General features: G+C 34.7%; 1 protein-coding gene across 1 annotated transcript in view; it reads left to right on the top strand.

Moving 5' to 3' along the window:
• KIF1A (kinesin family member 1A) overlaps positions 1 to 15,382 on the top strand; it is a 109,367-nt gene that overhangs the window by 45,815 nt on the left and 48,170 nt on the right. The window contains exons 14-21 of the mRNA XM_058187548.1: positions 1,275 to 1,408; positions 2,629 to 2,708; positions 3,342 to 3,417; positions 4,128 to 4,207; positions 4,753 to 4,859; positions 5,434 to 5,517; positions 5,849 to 6,029; positions 6,333 to 6,405. Coding sequence (XP_058043531.1) covers positions 1,275 to 1,408; positions 2,629 to 2,708; positions 3,342 to 3,417; positions 4,128 to 4,207; positions 4,753 to 4,859; positions 5,434 to 5,517; positions 5,849 to 6,029; positions 6,333 to 6,405 — 815 coding nt within the window. The remainder of the gene's footprint in view (positions 1 to 1,274; positions 1,409 to 2,628; positions 2,709 to 3,341; positions 3,418 to 4,127; positions 4,208 to 4,752; positions 4,860 to 5,433; positions 5,518 to 5,848; positions 6,030 to 6,332; positions 6,406 to 15,382) is intronic.

Genomic DNA, 15,382 nt, shown 5'->3' with positions numbered 1-15,382 from the left:
AAATAAGTAGTTCACTGTACTACCAGTCAACAAAATATTGTGCATTGATTTTAAAATCCTGAAGAGACATAAGATATTAAAAAAAAAGATTGAAGAAATAGTGGGAAAACAATATTGTTTGAAATCTGTATGAAATTTCACGTTTGAGATAAATAATTGCCCAATAAAAACATATTTGTAACCATTCAAAAAAGGAATATCCTGTTAAGGCAACCTCTTACTTTTCTTTTTTTCACTGAGAATGTTGATCAAAATAGCGTAGTCATCGTTATTTTTGTTTTTAAACTTCTATTTGTCAAGATGGCTTTTAACGAATATTGGTATAAAAATGTTTTAAATGACTAAATGTTGGTTGGATGCTGAAATTATATTGTTATTCAGTTAAACCTGCAGAAGGAAGGACATTCGAGAGAACAGTTAGAGGAGAAACTCTATTTAGCTTCTATAGGAGCGTGCATCTTGTATGACAAACATAGCATTTTTTCCTTAATATCCCTGCATTAGATTGGCACTTCTACTTATTTCAGCATCTTCATTCATAAGAAATTTCTGAATTAGACCTTTCAAGACCTTTCCTACAATCTTTATGCAAATAGACCATAAATGTAGGAATTTCTTTTTTCTTATGTTTAATTGTACCCAATTCTCAGAAACTCTGAAGATGCCCCTGCAGTTTTCTTGGCAAGGTTTTGACCCACCAGAAATTATTTGCTGTCACCTCTTTTCTAGGGCTGAGAGAAAGTGACTGGTTCAAGATAACCCAGCTGGCTTAAAAATTTATGTGGTATGGAATTTTGATACCTCATACATGGCCTTAGTGGACATGGTCACCAATTCTTCCTGCCTAGCATATTATTAGACAAGATGGCTCTGGAATAATAGCTGAGAGTTTCTTTTTTTCTTTTTTTAAAAATGCTGCCTATTTTCCCCAAACCACAGGAATCAGCAAAGTCTGCTGTACCAGTTTTAAGAGAGGTTTGCACAGGGCGTAGTGTGAACACTCCAGCTAATGTGAAGTTCCAGCCCTGGCCCTTCCAGCTACATTACTATCTGCATATCTCTATGTTGAATTTCTATCTTTCTCCTCATTGCATCATGTTGCTATTTCCCAACTGCAATTCTTTTCTCTATCCTTTCCTTCCTTCTTCTTGTCTTGTTTCTTTCCCTTTTCTTTCTCCCCCCCTTGAATCCCATAGACATGTCCGACTTTGAGAACAATAATGATAATCGTAGAGTGGCAGATATGAGTCAACGGAATGACAATCTCTCCACAGTGACCAATGCCTTGGTAGGAATGAGCCCATCCTCCTCACTCTCCGCTTTGTCCAGTCGAGCTGCCTCAGTCAATAGTCTACATGAGCGGATCATGTTTGCTCCGGGTAGTGAAGAAGCCATTGAAAGACTCAAGGTAAGAGCCATTATGAAGAAGACCATGTTTGTATTGTAATGATATGGAGAGAATGAGGTAGAAAGCAGAGCGGAAACAAGTATTATTAGGTTCCAACATGACATTGATTCCAATTATAATAATTTAAATTATCTTATTCTTTTTAAAATTAAAAAGTGCAGAAAAGGGTACAGTTAAAGAAAGGAGAAAAAAGAAACAACGTCCATTCTTCTTTACAGCAATTACAAAAAAACCTCATCATCCGTCTCTCCTCTCTAACATTATAATAATCCTATTAGCTCCTCATTCAATCTTTTTTCAATCATCAAATCTGGAAATAAGCATTTTAATTTTTCCCCATTTTCAGCAAGAAGCTGATAAAGAACTATTTTATTCCAACATACTATTTCTGAGTCTTTGGAGAAGGGCGGGATATAAATTCAAATAAAAAAAAAATTCTGAAATTATAAGGGAAAATAAAGTAAGCAAACAAAGAATTATTTATAATGCACTCTCCTGATATAGTTGAACCACAATCAAAAATATAGTCAACATAAAAATTAAGCAGCAGTTAAAATTACACAAAAGCGTTAAAAATCAATATACAGCATAATGTATTTACAATCACAAAATAATATTTGCACAATCATAACCTCCTAGATCTAACTTTATTGACAGGATTTACAGCATTACAGTCTTGTTGCTAGACTTTAAAGCTAGTTGTTTATGTATTGACATGCTGTAAAGTGTTGGAAGACCTCATTGTACTCCTAGGTCCTAGATTATGAGGGATGGGTTCAACATGGATGTGTATTATTTGGGGCTGATGCCCAGATCCCCCCTCTTGTTTTATTTTGTGTTGTGTTTAATGGTTATATATTGTTTGCCACCCAGAGTTGGTTTGAAGATGGGTAGCTCATAAATTGAACACACACATACATACAATTTAAATAGTCTTAGTTTATTTGATTGATTTGTGTCTTCTAAACATATAGCTTCATTTAAAATTTGTATACTATAGAAGTGCAACACCATAATAATATTGTTCCCCAGGCTACTGATATTAAGATGTAGATAAATTAGAATTCTCATCCTGGCAGAAATCTGTTCTAAGACATCTGGAGAATATCAGATTGCCGAAGCCTTTGTAGAGTAACAGTAACCTAATATATTTTAGACAAAATATTTTTGGTTTAATCACATGATAGTCATGACATTCATATTTAACTTGAATTCTGCAGGAAACGGAGAAGATAATTGCGGAGCTGAATGAAACATGGGAAGAAAAACTGCGCAGAACAGAAGCAATTCGTATGGAGAGGTAGGAATAAGGCAGCTAGTCTAGTCTAGAACATTGTTAATGCCACAAGGTTCAACATTTTGTCATAGTATCTTTTTCTTTTGATAGCTAACTCTTACTTTTATAGCTGCTGGCTGATAGTGCTACATGAAGCATTATTTTATAAAACAAAAGAGTTTTTGTGGGGCTGAATGGAATACCTTCCAGTTCAATATTGTTTCAGGAAGGGTATCCACATCATCCTTTATAACTGTGATAAGAAAATAGCTCATGTGATGGCACTATAACATAACAATTTCCTGTTAAAATTTGAGTTAGAACAGTCACATGAATGATGTTTCAATCTGTAAATTAGCTGTGGTGAGTAGAAAGTCTCAGATTCCCTTTAAAGATTAGTTTTATATATGAATTAAAAGCATGTCAACTGTTGGAGAGAGTTGTTGAAGTCTAACAGTACCAGTGGATAGCAAACCTTTCCGGCCCGACATGTCAAAAATTCAGAAAATGCCTTATTTGATTCTGTTGGCCCTTATTTCTAAATCATCTCTTACTATGCTATCTTGTTTTAGCAAAATTTTCAAAAATTCTTCTTCCTTCCTTCCTTCCTTCCTTCCTTCCTTCCTTCCTTCCTTCCTTCCTTCCTTCCTTTTTCAGAGAAGCTTTGCTGGCAGAAATGGGAGTGGCTATGAGAGAAGATGGTGGTACCTTGGGGGTATTTTCTCCTAAAAAGGTTTGATACTTTTTTCCCCTAGATATTCATCATAACCACTTTGAAATATGCCAACTGGTTAACTCTGATACTCCTAAAAAATATAAAATAAAGTATTAAAATAAAGAAAAATAAAGTAGCTGCACCCATTTTTAGAGTGTGACACTTAGCATGTCAGCGAAAACATGTGCAACTCTTGAGCCAATAGAAATGTTGATTATCCTTCTTGCTGTCAACTACTCTAAGCAGTTGAGGGGCAAGCTCTGTGATATAATTTCTGTCCTTTAAAAAAAAAGTAACTGTGTGAAATCCTATTCATAGGGGATCATGCTGAGGGGCAGAATTAAATCTAATCCTAAATAATAATTCTTGAGATCTTTATATGGATTTTTAAAAAGGAAGAAAAAAATATGGTGAGAGGTTTTCAGGGAAGCAGCTGTGACTGTGGGAAGAAGGAGGTTGAATACTTTCTGTTGTGCTTGGTGTGTTTGATCAGGATTGGAATTCATCATACCAGTGTCTCTATATTGTTTTTCAATATCAGTTGCATATTTTGTTTTTAATAAAGTATGCAGCTTGACATGAAAAGTTAGTGGATGGTTCATTTTTATAACAGCCAAAGGATTGATACTATGACCCAGTTTGTTCTCAATGAAGTGGATGTGATAGGAAAATATAGTTAAATCTCTCCATGGCCAAAGGTGCATCGCTGTTCTCCATTGTTTTTGTAGACACCACATCTGGTCAACTTAAATGAAGACCCACTGATGTCTGAGTGCCTTCTGTATTACATTAAAGATGGAATAACCAGGTAACAAAGTTCCCATGTCATAATCATTGCTTTTAATATGGCTACAAGCAAACTGATCTAGTAAAATAAGAACTAGTATATTATACAATTATTTACAGTAATGTTCCCTGAATTTTACTACTTGCTTGTTAGGAGTACATAACAGACTTTTTGCAATGAATGAACCAGAGGTGGGTTTCATCAGGTTCTGACCAGTTCTGGGGAACCGGTAGTGGAAATTTTGAATAGTTCGGAGAACCAGTAGTAAAAATTCTGACTGGCCCTGCCCCCATCTATTCTCTGCCTCCCAAATTTCAGCTGATCAGGAGAAAATGGAGATTTTGCAGTAACCTCCCCCTGGAGTGGGGTGGGAATGGAGATTTTACAGTATCCTTCCCCTGCCATGCCCACCAAGCCGTGCCCACCAAGCCATGCCACACCCACCAAGCCACACTCACACAACTGGTAGTAAAATTTTTTGAAACCCATCACTGGAATAAACTATTGATAATGCCTTACAGTTTTGGATCACTGGTCCCTGAATAATTGAGATTTATCTTCAACAGGGTTGGTCGAGAAGATGGTGAGAGGAGACAGGACATTGTACTTAGTGGTCACTTCATCAAAGAAGAGCACTGCATATTCCGAAGTGACACTAAATCTGGCAGTGAAGGTATACTTATATGGAAAAACTCAACATTTGCAGAAGTTCTTCCCTGTTCCTAGTGGGGTGTGCATGAGCAACCCATGATCACCATATAGACACTTAGTGCTGTTATAACCATAACTTACTAAGAACAATTATAGGACTTTCATATCATAGTAATCTAAATATTTTAGCAGAGTGTTTAAAACAAACCAAAGAATGAAGAACTCATGATTTTGAATGAAATATTTGGAAATATACTAAGGAAAGAAACCAATTTTCAAAAATTCAGAAGCAGTGTTATGCACAGCCCAGGGAGCTAGGTATTATAGATATTTAGTAATAATCAATATTACTTTTTGAAGTTGAAGGGTATCTGCGTGTGATAATTGTGAGAAGTATCAACTTCCAGATTTTGCAGTTGATCTATGTGACATAGAACCCTTAACAGGGTTAAGTTGCTATAACTAACCTTCACTTCCTCATATTTTTTAGAGCTGGAGATCGCTATTAACCGCACATTGGAGGATAATTATGTACATATTTCATAAAACATCTTCAATAGTTTTGACTTTCTAAATTCCATTTGTATTTTTTACAGCTATTGTGACCCTGGAACCTTGTGAGGGTGCAGATACTTATGTCAATGGAAAGAAAGTTACAGAACCCAGCATCTTAAGATCAGGTAGTTTCACTTTCTAAGAGAACACATTAAGAGCAGTAGATTCTTAGCATAAAGATCAAGTGCTTTAACAGATGCCTTTTAACAGACTGACTGCTTGCCAGTCTATGACAGATTCATAAGAATGATTGTTTGAAGGAAAAATTGCGTTATCCTAAATATACTGGTGTTTGACCAGTTATGCAGTCAAGTTGCATAACTTGCATCTTATATGCAATGTGAGATAGAGGTCTGCAACAGAGTTATTGTATCATTTTAGTATTGGATTGGATAGCTTTTGAAATACAATCCCATGTACATCCCTGTTAAATATGTCCTCTCCCCCTTTCTATAGGAAATCGCATCATCATGGGGAAAAGCCATGTATTTCGATTTAATCATCCGGAGCAGGCACGGCAAGAGAGGGAACGAACACCTTGTGCAGAAACTCCTGCTGAACCAGTGGATTGGGCTTTTGCCCAGAGGGAATTGCTAGAGAAACAAGGCATTGATATGAAGCAGGAAATGGAACAGAGGTGAGTAAGAATAAAAATATAAAACAACTCATGATCAAGAATTAAGAGGTCCTGGCTAAATGGTAGGTCAAACTCTTTGCATATAGACATCCAAGGAGCAGGGCCAAAGGGAATGGGCATGATCTCTTTCTGAGATTTCCGGACAGGCTCTGCCCATCAGGAAATCCATCATTTTTATTTATTTATTTCCTATATAAGTGGTCAAATGACATTTTGGGGTGCCAAAAATGAAAGGGCTGTGGAAAGTAGATGTTGTCTCTGATTGTTGATCCTATACTGTTGATTTTTCATTCCTATTTTTAGGCTTCAGGAACTGGAAGATCAATACCGAAAGGAAAGAGAAGAGGCTAATTACCTTCTGGAACAACAAAGACTTGTAAGGATTCTTTTGATTATGCAGTTTCCTGAATTTTAGGATGTATGTCTCATCATAACAATTGTGTTCAAAATACAGTTCAAAACCGTGTTCATAATGGCACATGTAAAGAAATGTACATGCAAATGTTTGTGCATTTTTTCAAATTGCAGAAATTTAATAAATGACTTTATGGTGAAATACATGAGCCTAGCATGGACTAGAAGTAGACCTATTTGTCTATTCTTTCCTAGTTCATTTGCAAGAGGAATAATGTCTGGAATATGTCAACATGCTATTTCTGATAAACTTAGTTTCACCAGTTATGTTTATTTATTTATTTATTTCGATTTTTATACCGCCCTTCTCCCGAAGGACTCAGGGCGGTGTACAGCCAAGTAAAAATACACTATATACAAATTAAAAGAAATTTAAAAGGAACATATTATGATGTGGCCGAAAAATTTAAAACAATTTAAAATATAAAAATATAAATAACCCCAATAAAATTTTAATCCAGTCCCGCTTAAATAAATAGGTGCGTTTTCAGCTCACGGCGAAAAGTCCGAAGATCAGGCACTTGACGTAAACCAGGGGGAAGTTCATTCCAAAGCGTAGGAGCTCCCACAGAGAAGGCCTTTCCCCTGGGGGCCGCCAACCGACATTGCTTGGCGGACGGCACCCTGAGAAGGCCCTCTCTGTGTGAGCGTACGGGTCGGTGGGAGGCAAAAGGTAACAGCAGGCGGTCCCGTAAGTACCCGGGTCCTAAGCCATGGAGCGCTTATGGGTCCTAAGTACCCGGGTCCTAAGCCATGGAGCCATGTTTATCAAACAACAAGTCACCAGGTTCTCACGAGGCTGATTAACATACATTTCTGTAGTTCATTAAATGGAAAAGCCAATTATTAAAGAATCTACTATTTGGAAGTAGCTTCATTTCCCAGTTTTACAGGCATTCAAACTGCAGTAAATAAGAGAACACTTTTTTTGTAATAATTTTATTAAATGCTACATTTAGAGAGATAAAGGCTAATACAAACTAAAAGAAATAAAACAATAAAGAGAAAAAAGAAAGTGTAGAAAAGAAAAATGAATAGAAATAAAAAATAGAAAAATAAAAAATAAGTATATAGTAAAGAAAAAGAAAACAAACATAAAGAAGTAACTTCCTCCTTAGTATAAGTAATAGTAGTATACTATTATACTAGTATACTAAAATAGTATATATACAATAACAATGTTAGTAACATTACTTTCTCTTAAACTACAAAAAATGATCTTTTTCCCCATATCTCATCTCTTTTTTTTTTTTTTTTTTTTTTTTTTATTGAAAGAGTTTTAAAAAAAACAAAAAACAAAAACATTTTCCCCCTTTTTTCCCCCTCCCTCCCAAAAAAAAAAAAACAAAACAAAACACCCCCCTCCCTCCCCCACCCCCGGCTTCCCGGGTCAATCACAAGGTAAAGTCCAATCCAAATAACCACATCCAAAGCTTTTCGTCTCCCAACCCCCTCCCCATTACATAAAATAACTTTCTAATTATTCAAAGGCAATCTGATATTTCTTAATCTGATATCTGTTTTGTAGATAATCAATCCATTTTTTCCATTCAATTAAATATCTTTCCTGCGTATTGTCTTTTAAAAACGCTGAGATTTTAGCCATCTCAGCCAAATTAATAACTTTCAATATCCATTCTTCTATTGTAGGTATCTCTTCTTCTTCCAGTATTGTCCAATCAACAGTCTTGCTGCTGTTATTAAGTTCAAAATCAATTTAGTCTCAATCCCTGTACAATCCATTATAATTCCCAAAAGGAAAAATTGTGGCAGGAACTTTATCTTCTTCTTCAGTACATTTTGAATAATCCACCAAATTCTTATCCAAAAGACCTTAATTTTCTTGCAAGTCCACCAAATATGAAAATATGTAGCATCATCACAATCACACCTCCAACATTTCGCTTGGATATTAGGATACATACATGATAATTTTTGGGATCTAAATGCCATCTATAAAACATCTTATAAAAATTTTCCTTAAATTCTGTGCTTGTGTAAACTTAACATTTCTAACCCAAATTTTCTCCCATGTTTCCAACATTATTGGTTCCTGAATATTCTGTGCCCATTTTATCATACAATCCTTTACCAAATCCTTTTCGAATCTATTTCAAGCAACACATTATACAATCTCTTTATATGCTCCTGGGTCTGATTTCTAATTTGCTTTATTAAATTTTCCTCCCTTTGCATTATACCAATTTTTTGATCTTCTTTCCATCTAGCACTTATTTGCCCATATTGAAACCAAGTATAATTCCTCCTTCTTCATTTTAATACCTGTAATGATTTTAATTGCAATCTACCTCCTTCAGCATACAAAAGTTCTTTATATGTAATCATTTCCTGTTTCTGTTCTATATTTATATTCTCTATTGCATGTCTAGGGCTCGCCCATATAGGAATCTTATAATCTAATTTATAGGAATATTTATTCCAGACCATAAAGAGCACTTCTCAACACATGATTCTTAAAAGCCCTATCCACTTTTTTTTCATAAAATAAGTACGCATGCCATCCATATAACAAGTCATAACCTTCTATATTCAAAATTCTTTCCTCTGTTAAGTTAAACCAGTCACTTATTACTGAAAGGGTTACTGCTTCATAATATAGTTTAAAGTTAGGCATTCTTAAACCACCTCTTTCCCGTGAATCCTGTATTATTTTCATTTTAACCTCGCCTTTTACCCTGCCATATAAATTTATTAATCCCACTCTGCCAATCTTCCAAATTTTTATCCTTTTTAATTATAGGTATCATCTGGAACAGAAACAAAAATCTAGGTAACACATTCATTTTAATAGCCGCAATCCTTCCCAATAGGGATAACTGCAATTTCTTCCAGCCATTCATATCATTCTGAACTTTTTGCCATAGCAAGTCATAATTATTCTTATAAAGTTTCTTGTTCGATGAGCTAATATAGACCCTAAATATTTAACCTTTTTACTACCTCAAATCCTGTCATTTCCTCTAGTTTTTGTTTCTGTTGTATAGACATATTTTTAATTATCACTTTTGTTTATTCTGATTTATTTTAAATCCTGATACCTTTCCATATTTATCAATTACTTCCAACAAAAATCTACTTGAATTTATAGGATTCATTAACGTAACCACTACATCATCTGCAAAAGCTCTAACTTTGTACTCATATTGTCTAATCTTAATTCCTCTATTTTCATTAATTCTCGTATTTTATCTAATAATGGTTCCAGAGTCAAAACAAACAATAATGGTGATAAGGGACATCCCTGTCTTGTTCCTTCGCAATCTTAATAACTTCTGTCAAACTACCATTTACTATAATCTGTGCTGTTTGCTCTCCATAAATCGCTTTAATTATTCTAATAAAACAGTCTCCAAATTGCATTTTCTCTATTAATTTAAATAAAAAATCCCAATGCAATCGATCAAAGGCTTTCTCTGCATCCAAAAAATAAGTGCCGCTGAAGTATTCTTCTTTTCCAAATATTCCAATATATTAATAATCTGTCTAACATTATTCCTCATCTGCCTCCCTTTTATAAAACCAGATTGATCAGTATGAATTCTTTGTTGTAAAACTAACATTAATCTATTTGCTATTATTTTTACAAAAATCTTATAATCATTATTTAAAAGTGAAATCGGCCTATAGTTACCAGGTTTAGAGCAGTCTTGCTCCTCTTCGGTATCAGTGAAATAAAAGATGTTTTCCATGACGGGGTATTCCCACCCTAATTGTATCTGATTAAATAATTCTTTAAGTGGGCCTAATATTTCATCCTGTGTTTTTTATAATAAGTTGCTGTAAGACCATCTGTACCAGGGTTTTCCCATTTTAATTGTTTAATTGCCTCCACTATTTCTCCAGTAGCTATCGGCCGGTTCAGCTCCTCCTCTGTTCTAATGTTAGAATATTCACCTTATAATCTTTCAAATAATCATAAATGTCCCTATCCAATATTTTGTCTTTTGCATATAGTGCAGTATAAAATTCTGAGAATGCCTTTTAATTTTATCCTGTTGATATGTCTCTTTACCTTTATATTCTATTTTTTGTATGACACGTGCTTTCTGTTTCTTCCTTAAATTATATGCCAACCATCTCCCAGGTTTATTTGCATTACAAAAGGTATTATGTTTAGCATATTGTATATTCGTTGCCACCTGGTCTGCTATTAACATATTAAATTGACTCTGTAATATTTTTATAGCCTCTTTAAGTTTATGATCTTGTGGGTTTTGAATTAATAACTGTTGCTTCCTTGAATTTCTTCTTCCAAATATCTACGCTGCTTTTGTTTATTATTCCTTTGCCTGTTGTCCAAATAAAATCAATATCCTCTAATAAACGCTTTGCTCGCTTCCCACACAGTTCCTATAGGTGTCCCTTTGTACATATTAAAATCAAAAAATTCTTTTAACTGTTTCTTACAATAAGTTACATTATCCTCATATCTAAACAGATTTTCATTCAACCTCCATGTTCTACCACCTTTTTTCCCTTGTAATAATTCCATCCATACTGGGCTATGGTCAGTTAAACACCTCGAAAATATCTTCGTTTTCTTCACCCTAGAAAGCAAGTCATTAGAAATTAAAATAAAATCAATGCGTGAAAAAGATTGATGCCTATCAGAAAAAAAAGTAAAATCTCTCTCATCTGGATTCCGTAACCTCCATATATCTCTAAACTCAAAGTCTTCCATCATTTCAAAAAAGGATTTTGGTAATTTTGCATGTATAGGTATCTTCTTGGAGGAAGTTCTCTTATCCCTTCTTGTATCAATTACTCCATTCCAGTCTCCTAATAAAATAAACGAACTATAATCCCAGAGGGTCAACCTCTCATGTAACATTTTGTAAAACTTTTCTTGTTGCTGATTAGGTGCGTAAATACCTATCAACAAAGTCTTTTTTGCATCTATCACCAGTTCAATAGCAATAAATCTTCCTTGAATATCTGCCTCAATTAGCTTAGCTGGTATATCCTTCCTGATATATACAACAATTCCATGCTTCTTTTCCAAAGCTGATGCAACAAAATGGTTACCCAATTTTGAATTAATTAAATATTTTTGGTCTGATAATTTTATATGTGTCTCTTGCAAACAAATCACATCATTTTTAAATTGTTTCAAGTAGTGAAATATTTTCCTTCTTTTCTGAGCTGAATTCAAGCCATTAACATTCCATGACAAGATTCTATTTGCCATTACTGGCCTCCTGAAGCTTTGAAGCAGACAACGGAAGCTCCTCCTCCGGTATCTTCCGTCTAGCTCCTCCCACAGCTTCCATAATGGGATCCTGACTTTTACTTTGAGACTGTTGCTCTTCTTTACGCTTAAGGGCTCCTCTTGTCACCCTTTGCTCTTGTGGTTCCTCTAATACTGGCAGCAATAAAGGCTCTTGGGTCACCACGCCTTCTTGAGTCTCTTGAAGTTTTTCTATCACTTCTATTTCGACTTTCAAAACTGTAGAAAGAAAATCCTTTGCCTTTAAAACCGTGTCAATTCTATATCTCCTTCCTTGATAGAATAGTGTCAGTCCAACTGGCACCTCCCATCTGAATTGAATCTGATGTTTTTTAAGTTCTTGTGTAAAAAAAGCAAATTGCTTCCTGTCTCTTAACATCTTTGAAGGAATCTCTTTCAACACCTTCAACTCCTGTTCTCCAATTTTTAAAGTTGTCTGATATGAAACTTGCAGAATTTGATTTCTCATAGTCCTTTTCACAAAATAAACCACAATGTCCCGAGGAAGCTTTCTCTGTCTTGCAATCCAAGAATTAACTCTATATATTTTATCAATTTGGTAAGCTACCTCTTGGGGTCCGCTTCAATAAATTCAGCCAATGCTTCTGATATAATTTTTCTTAAGTCTTCCACGCTCTTCTCGCATACCACGAATTCTAAGAGCTCCTTCCATAAGTTTATATTGTAATATCACAACCTGATCTTCATTTTGATCCACTTTTTTCTGAACACCTTTCATTTCATCTTCTAAATACTTATTTGACTGAGAGATCTGTTGCATTTCCACTTCCAATCCTTCAATTCTTTGGCGTTCAGTCCAAGTACTGCCATAAGAATATCTTCTCTTATTTTTGCATTAAAATTCTCCATCATCTCTTTTGCCTATCTTCAGAAAGTTTTAATTGTTCTTTCAATATTTCCTCAAGACTTGGTTCAGATCCCTTCTTCCAGAAGGCTTTAAAGGTTTAGCTGCCATTCTGTCTTCAAAAGAATCAGGAATTCAAACTTAATAACTCTCCTTCCCTCCTTTCAGTATAAAAAAAACTCCGTTTGTAACAATCCACAAGTAACGCTGCTTCATCGTACTAAAAAATTTTACTTTCACTTTTAGACGCCATTTTAAAAGTCAATTAATCAAAGACAAAGAAAGGTTTCAAATTTCAAAAAGGGAGTCGGTACTTGCCGTGCTGATTCTACATCAAAGTTCGAACGCTTGTGAAATTCCCGTCTGCTTGGAATATCAATCAATTTAATAAGTTCTCTAGAGCAGAAGCAACATTCCTCTCCTTTTCCCTGATAAAAACAGGGGCGTGCTGAAGTTGGAAGGAGTGGAATTCGGTGGGGTCATAAATCCAGGAAAATTCGCTCTTAAGAGCAAACCCCCTGTCAGACCTGCCACTCTTCCACAATTCTGATAATCTCTTTCACCCAGAGATTATGCTAAGCTCAGTGAACAGTGATTTATTTTCTGTTTCACTGACTTTTACAATCTTCTAACACGGAGTGCTCTGTTTGAGCACCCAGCAGGAGGGTGACGTCACTGGAGCCCCCATATCTCATCTCTTATCTATACACAAAATTTTAAATCTTGTTGTTTAGTTCTAGTCAGCAGAAGTCAATTAAGGGTTATCAGAGGTAGCAACATACAGTATCTATTTTAACATTAACCAAATAATCCACCTTTATATAACTTTCATTTACTCTTTAATTCTTTCAAATAATGCCCTAGAATTTGTTTTCTTTTTCTTTTTTTCTTCTCACAAAATCCTTTAACAGGCTTCTTTTGTAAATTTAATTTAGAAAAGTTATTAAAATCACTCTTTTGGCTGGTTATTTGTGTGCCCTTTTAATTATTAAGACATCAGCCAGTCTATATATAATGAAATACAGTATTATTAAAATTAAGTTGAGTTAATTGTTCACAAATATCCTTCAATGTATCCAATGTTATTTTGTTCTGTTCTATATTAGCAAGTTGAGTTTAAGTGTACTTCTTTCATTGTAATCTTTATTTCTTCCTGGTTACCTCTATTGTACAGTTTCAAAGGCCCATCTTATTTTTTCCCTAGTCTTCAAAACAACAGCTATTTTCAACAGGAGGGATTCTTATAATTAATTTCAAATCTATTTAGAACCTTAAGTCCATTTGTAACTTTCTAAAAACAACACTCTAATCACCCTTTGCCATTTATTTGCTCCAAAATGATTTTTCTAAATCCTTAAACTTCTGCTTCATACTACTTTCATTAAAGACCAGTAAATGCCATAAAAGGTGCCATTCCAAAGGTGGTTAATATTTGAAAAGCAGTAAAAAGTCATTCCAAAATGATTAAGAAATGAGGCTCAGCCAAGCTTTATGCTGATGTAGGCTACATTACAACCCTGAGTCCCTAGGGAGATAGGGCGGTATAAAAATACGAAAAAATAAATAAATAAAATAGTTGGAATCCATCAATTCCCAGCTGCTCATCTCCCTAGCTGATTGCAAAAAAACTTCAGTTCCTGCAGTCTACTTGGGAGGGGCAGGTGTTCAAAATACATGTGGGTGATCTCAGGATCTCTCCTTTTCCTGATAAAAACAGGGCGTGCTGAAGTTGGAAGGAGTGGAATTCGGTGGGGTCATAAATCCAGGAAAATTCGCTCTTAAGAGCAAACCCCCTGTCAGACCTGCCACTCTTCCACAATTCTGATAATCTCTTTCACCCAGAGATTATGCTAAGCTCAGTGAACAGTGATTTATTTTCTGTTTCACTGACTTTTACAATCTTCTAACACGGAGTGCTCTGTTTGAGCACCCAGCAGGAGGGTGACGTCACTGGAGCCCCCATATCTCATCTCTTATCTATACACAAAATTTTAAATCTTGTTGTTTAGTTCTAGTCAGCAGAAGTCAATTAAGGGTTATCAGAGGTAGCAACATACAGTATCTATTTTAACATTAACCAAATAATCCACCTTTATATAACTTTCATTTACTCTTTAATTCTTTCAAATAATGCCCTAGAATTTGTTTTCTTTTTCTTTTTTTCTTCTCACAAAATCCTTTAACAGGCTTCTTTTGTAAATTTAATTTAGAAAAGTTATTAAAATCACTCTTTTGGCTGGTTATTTGTGTGCCCTTTTAATTATTAAGACATCAGCCAGTCTATATATAATGAAATACAGTATTATTAAAATTAAGTTGAGTTAATTGTTCACAAATATCCTTCAATGTATCCAATGTTATTTTGTTCTGTTCTATATTAGCAAGTTGAGTTTAAGTGTACTTCTTTCATTGTAATCTTTATTTCTTCCTGGTTACCTCTATTGTACAGTTTCAAAGGCCCATCTTATTTTTTCCCTAGTCTTCAAAACAACAGCTATTTTCAACAGGAGGATTCTTATAATTAATTTCAAATCTATTTAGAACCTTAAGTCCATTTGTAACTTTCTAAAAACAACACTCTAATCACCCTTTGCCATTTATTTGCTCCAAAATGATTTTTCTAAATCCTTAAACTTCTGCTTCATACTACTTTCATTAAAGACCAGTAAATGCCATAAAAGGTGCCATTCCAAAGGTGGTTAATATTTGAAAAGCAGTAAAAAGTCATTCCAAAATGATTAAGAAATGAGGCTCAGCCAAGCTTTATGCTGATGTAGGCTACATTACAACCCTGAGTCCCTAGGGAGATAGGGCGGTATAAAAATA

This window comes from Ahaetulla prasina, chromosome 6 (genome assembly GCF_028640845.1).
Source record: "Ahaetulla prasina isolate Xishuangbanna chromosome 6, ASM2864084v1, whole genome shotgun sequence".
Classification (NCBI taxonomy): Eukaryota; Metazoa; Chordata; class Lepidosauria; order Squamata; family Colubridae; genus Ahaetulla; species Ahaetulla prasina.
Note: the sequence above shows the minus strand (reverse complement) of the source record. Positions and strands in the feature narration are given on the sequence as shown.